At 43.2% G+C, this 6226-nt stretch overlaps 1 protein-coding gene across 1 annotated transcript in view; it reads right to left on the bottom strand.

The window, feature by feature from the left end:
* Nucleotides 1-2364: 2364 nt before the first annotated feature.
* Adam2 (ADAM metallopeptidase domain 2) overlaps nt 2365-6226 on the bottom strand; it is an 87584-nt gene continuing 83722 nt past the window's right edge. The window contains exon 20 of the mRNA XM_012514616.2: nt 2365-2388. Coding sequence (XP_012370070.2) covers nt 2365-2388 — 24 coding nt within the window. The remainder of the gene's footprint in view (nt 2389-6226) is intronic.

Genomic DNA, 6226 nt, shown 5'->3' with positions numbered 1-6226 from the left:
GGAAGGAGTTAGTGGGCAGGGCTGATGGGTAACACAGAAGCATTTCCAGCTGGGCGTCCTAGTGGCTCTCATCTGTCCTCAAGCTAAACAAGACCACTGGAATCCTAAGACTTAAAAACTGGGCCTGGGCCTGCTGAAAGTACTCAGTCATTTCTACTTGGCGTTGCCTCCTCCTCCTCTCAGAGTACTCACATGGAAAGCTTGTTTTCGCTTTTCTGGAAAGAGGAGAAAACATCTTGCTTTAGTTTGCACCAGACTTGCAAATTTGCAGGCCAAGCGGTAAGTCCGTCTCCCAGAGAGCAGAGTCCCGCGCCCAAGCTGATCTAAGCCCGGACCCTTAGCGCTCGGCAAGCACACGCGTGAGATGGGGTGGGGTCATCCAGGCGGGTTTGGTTCTCAGGTGAGTCTCAGCAGCCTGTGGTCCCAGGAGAAGCTGGAGATACTCATGCAGGACTGCTGCACGCCAGAGGGGCCGCCCGGGGACAGGAGAGGCGAGAGGAAGGCCTCCGAGCTGCTCTGCTGGTGGTGAGCTTGTTGCTCTCACCTGAGTCCAGTTTCAGATTGAGGTATCACCTCCATCTTGGAAAATGCCTCCCAGAGGCCAACCTTTTGCAGACAGGGAGGCTGAAGGCCGGTGAAAAGAAAGAAGGAAGCCACGTAAGTGATGCCCCTCAGCTCAGCCCTGTGCCGGCGATGACCAGGCCTGGCTTCTGGGCTTACCCCAAACAGGTTTCTGGATGGCGGGAATACGGACTCATTTTTGTATTTCACGTTTCCCTGCCAAGTGACTTTGTGGCTAAGAACAAAACCATCTGTAAATGCTTAATGCATAAAAATACAGCTGCTAGAACAGAATGTGGAAACGCTGGTTGTTCTAGAAGGAGTGTAACAACCTGTGCAACAAACACTTGATCCTTGCCAGGAGTATAATTAGTAGGCATCTCTCTTTTAAGGTCACTTTTCCCATTAGGACCTTGAACTTGTCGTGCTGCCTTTCTCAGCTGGCTGCTTTGATCCCACAGCATCAGAATAAAGTCCACACTCGCCTCCAGCATGGCTTGGCAGAAGGCAAAGGGGCTTTGGAGTCAAACAAGCGTAGTTTGATTTCTTAACTCAGTCACATGCCTGGCCCTCATCACATGCCTCTCACAGCCTGCATGCTCAGGTGAAAAAAATTCCACAGACTTCTGAGGGTCAGATCAGAGCTGACCTCAGCCTACGATATTGACACGCAAAGAAAGGGAAGAATAATGGCAACCCACGTGCAATTAATGCGTGACTGGCTCAGCAAAATACGATATGTCCATCGAATGGAGTATTATGCAGTCTTAAAGGGGAACAATTCTAACATTTGCTCCACGGATGAATCTTAAAGATATTATATAAAATGAAGTAGACCAGTCGCAAAAAGACAAATGCTGTATAATCCAATTTATATTAAAATCCAAGTTACAGGAAGTGCTTATATGGTCCTATCTATATGAGGTCAAATTCAGAAAGCAGAAATGTAGAATGGTTGTTGTCGAAAGCTGAGAACAGGGAGGTGTTTTGGTTTAGATCAAGAATGATCCCTCAAACTCTCATGTACTCAGAGGTGAGGCGTCTGGAAGGAGGCCGGATCTCTTTCAAGGTCACTTTTTCCGTGAGGACTTTGAACGTACCCTGCAGTCTTTCTCAGCTCTGTGCTTTGGTCTCGCAGAATGTAGAATGAAGTCCACACTGCCTGCCAGCATGGCTTGGTGGGAGATGGACGGTCCAGTGATGGGCTTACAGCTGACGTGCTACGAGGAGGTAGGGCTTTGTCAGGACAGGTGGGTCCCTGGGGGTGCAACCCAGGCAGGTGTACTTCTGTCCCCACTGCTCCCCTTTCTCTCTTCCCTCTGTGAGCAGCTTTCTCTGCCAGTTCCTTCGACCATGCTGATTCTGTCAAGCCTGCTGACCATGAGCTGAAACTGCAGAAGCTGTAAGCCAAAAGAAACCTCTCCTCCTTCGAGGACCAGGGCTGGGTGTTAGTGTGCTGGAGTGCTGGGGGGCCCAGATAAGAAAGTGACGAGGACAGGAAAGTAGGAAGTCACTGTTTAATGGGAACAGAGTTTCGGCTTGGGAAAATGAAAATAGTCCTGAAGGTGGATGGCGGTGACAGTTGCACAACAGTACTGTTACAGAATCTGTACTGAACTGGATGGAGCACGCTCTGCACCAAGGAGTTGGAAGGCAACTAACTCTATTAATACCGCTGGGTTGGTGGGATCCAGATCCAAATCACCAGCCCCTGCTTCGAGTAAAATAGCAACTTGTAGACATTTTGTAAGCAGGAAGTACAAAGTCGATAATGGATTATTCTATACTTGGCTATATGTTTGGTCACAGGTTGTCAGGCAGATGTGTCTGGGGCAGGTTTAGCTAGAGGGGTCATTCATCATGAGGCAGGAAGGTCTAGGGAAATTAAGGACTGAGTAAGCAGGTAATATTAAGTGTCCTTGACAGGACTGTCCTGTCCCGGGTAGATAGTCCTTGAAACAGGCTAGCAAAACAGGATATGTTTGCAGGCTATTGTGCAGCTGGTCAGATAGAGCTGAGTCAAATTGTCTCTGAGTTGCAGCTGGGTAGTTTAGTCAAGGCTGGTTGGGTCTGATGGGCCAATTCTGAAGCCATAGTTTTAAAGTTTTCTACTGCACTTATGAACACATGCAAAGCTACTGGACTACACATTGGTTAAGAATGGTCAAGGGAGTGATGTGATTTGACCCCCAAAGAGTCATGTTCTTGAGGCTTGGTCCCCAGGGTAATGATATTGACAGGTGGTGGGAATGTAAGGGGCCTTGTGGGCAGTGGCTGAGTCTGGGTTAATGCGTCTCTCATGCAGTATGTTGCAGTTGGGTTTTGGGTTACAAACAATTTGTTTTGTGTTTCTGGGGAAGACGGCTGCGCCTGTGCTTGGCAGCCAATGTGGAGTTTGAGAACAGAAGCAAAGTTTTGCTGAATGCTTTTGTCTGTGAACCAAATTGTTTTCAAACAGGCATCATGAACCGACAGGTTACCACAGCTCTCAAAGGGGGGGGGGGAGTTATAAAAGAGGGGGTTCGGTTCCTCCCTCATCTCTTGCTTCTATCTTCCTGGATCCCCTCCCTTTCACTTCATGCCATTTACTAAGTTATGATGCACCAGATGTGATGACCTGGCTGATTCTGCAGAAATTAAAAGCGTTTTTATTATAAAGTACTAATAAAAACCTGGAGGACATATGACAATATCCCAGCACGAGAACTGCACAGGTCACTGAATTCAATCTAAAGAGAAACTCAGCAAGGCACAACAATCAAATTATTAAGAACCCAAGACAAAGAAAGAGTACTCAAAGTAGCAAGAGATAAGAAACATCAAATTTTGAAAAAAAAAATTCCGATTTCCTAGGCGAAACACAGGAGGCCAAAAGAGTGCAGGATGGTATATTTAAAGCAGTGAAATAAGGAACTACCAGCCAAGGTTACGGTATCTAGCGAAACAGCTAGTCAAATTCAGAATCCTGTGAACACTGAGGATAAGAAAGTTAAGTTTTTAATCTTTAGGAGAAAGAGTAATGACAAAATATAAATAATTTGTTGAAGGATAAGCAGTATAAAAATACAAATAGTGAAAAAATTAAATTGTGTGTATTAGGAATGGAATTAAAGTATAGATGTTCTTGTCGTTTTCTAGCAATCAAAGTTGATAGTACCCTAAAATAATCCACTTTACACAAAATTCTGTACTATGCAAAGTTTTCTTTAAGACGCAGTATGATGCACAAAATACTAGAAGTAAAATTCAAGACATCAAAGCATGCGATTAGACAAAGCGTTAGAAGTATTTAAATTTTTTCCCTTTGTACAGGGCCTTGTAGCTGAGAGTTTGCTTTAAATTGCAAAGGAGATTTTAGCTTAAGACATTTTAGTGATGCTAAAACTGCTGAGAGTTTAGCAACTCTTCCAGATGGGTGAAATGTCTTCGGCCTAAAGAGCTGCACGTGAGTCTTTCGGGGGACAGGAGCAGACCATTATGGCTCGTGTGGTCCTAAGTAGGGACTTCTCAGAGGTGGCCGGAGCTAGTGTGTGCGACTCACTCACAGTGCCATGCCAGGATTAAAGGTATGGTGAGGGAGGTAGCATCTGTGGTGTGAATGTTACCTGCCCTTAGGATACAGCACAAGGGATACATAGACACCTGCTGCTGCTTACTTGTAGCCGGTTGCTCGCCGGTTGCTGCCTTTTGCCTGCCCTGCTTTGCCATGAGCTGTTTCTCCCTGCCTTAGAGCCAGCTGACTATGAACTGAGACCTCAGCCAACCAGGAGCTAAAGGAACCTTTTGTCTCTTAATTTTGGGTGTTGGGTATCTTGCCTCAGCAATGAAAAGAGTAACTAAGACATATACTTTCCTGTTAGATTGATCCTGTGCATTATGATATATTCTTTTGTTAAATCTATAATACTTTTCTAAAAAAATATTTGTGTATTTATGTATTTGGTGCAGGATCTCATTATGCAACTCGGACTCGTAGTGATCCTGCTGTCTCAGCCTCCCCAGCCAGTGCTGGAATTACAGGTGTGCACCACTGTGTCCAGTTTCAGTAGCCAGCTCGGTACTGGGAATCAAATCCGGGTCCTTGGCTTAGCCAGGCAGGCGCTTAGATCACTAAGCTATCTCCCCAGCCCTCTATAAATACTTTTAATGTTAAAGCACATTAGCTTTCCTTTGTATAAAATTCCTGTTGTACCATATGTATTTTTCCACTCTTATAATCTTGATATACTTGAAATTGTATTTTCTGAAAACAGTGCATAGATGAGAATTTTTTTAAAAGAAAAATATAACCAACTTTTCAAACAAGCTAATAGAAGAGTGACAATAATTAATACATTAGGTATTATTCTCTTCATAGTAGTTATTCAGAGTACAAGATACAGGCATGAAATACTGTCCAAATAATCTTAGTACCTTTCTTTTTAATGCACTAAGAGAAACTAGTTATCTAAATGTCTTTCTTCCTCTTTTTTTCCCACCTGTACAGCTATCCTAACTATTTTGTATATATTGCTCCCTCCATTCCCATCATCACTCTTCTTTTGAATAGCTTTTTCTCCCATTCACAATATCTGTTGTACATTACGCAACGTGGTGCGTGTGGCCCTCCTTCCTCAGCCTCCAGATTGCTGGGATGACAGGTTTTACCACCATGCCTGGCCCAGTTAGTGTTTATTTTGAGACAGGGTCTCCCTAAGTTGCTAAGTTACACATCCTGGCTCACTTTGGATCTTATTTACTTGTTCAGCTTCTCACACTAGTGAGACAATTTGCCATAGCTAAATCTTTGAAACACCCCAAATTCCATCCACTGAGGAAGGGTTAAAAAAAAGATGTGGTTGTTTTACATAATGGAGTACTACTCAGCCATAAAGAAGGTTACACTTGAGGTTTTATAGGTAAATGGACAAAGCTGGAGACTGTACTCATAAATGAAATAAATAGGTGAGAATTTCTTGCAGACTTTTTGATCATTATTAAATTATCAGATTGGAACATTAAAGACATTCTTTGGAATTTAAAATAACACAGTATGGGGCCAGGGAGATGGCTCAGTGGAATAAGTGCTTCCCTGGCAAGCACAAGGGCCTGAGTTCAATCCCTGGTTCTGCAAAAAAAGAAAAAATAAAATAACACAGTAGCCTATAATCATGACATTACCTTTATTATAACGTCTATATCATACCTCTAACAGGATTAGTGACTTCTGGCTAACATAGCGTGAAATAACTTTCAAAGTGAGAAAAAATGTAATATAAAACTCATAATTGGGCCTTTCTTATAAATTGTCTATAGAATCATATATATGTATATATTGCATCTACATGAAAATGTCTATTATTTCTAGTGCGCTAGAAATCACACACGCAAGTTTGACTTCCAGGAAATAAGGTAGTGCATATTTTTCTTTCCCCCTTTTTTTTCTATCCAGTGAAGATCATGGCTCTGAAAGACTGAAAAAAAGGAGAACAAGTTATCTGTGCGGCCAAGCAAATTTGGTGAAGTGTGCTAGACGCAAAGCTGACGCGAGAACCCTTAGCGTGAAATCAATCCCAAGTGTGTTATTTATCTTTAACTGACATTTTGAATCTAAATGTCTCTAAGCTCAATTAGAGAATGGAATTAAAAATATAAAATTGCAAGGATTTTGAAGTGACAAATTGCA

The sequence above is a fragment of the Octodon degus genome, unplaced genomic scaffold (assembly GCF_000260255.1).
Source record: "Octodon degus isolate 3935 unplaced genomic scaffold, OctDeg1.0 scaffold00036, whole genome shotgun sequence".
Taxonomy (NCBI): Eukaryota; Metazoa; Chordata; class Mammalia; order Rodentia; family Octodontidae; genus Octodon; species Octodon degus.
The sequence above is the reverse complement of the archived record's forward strand: the minus strand, read 5'-3'. Positions and strand labels throughout refer to the sequence as shown.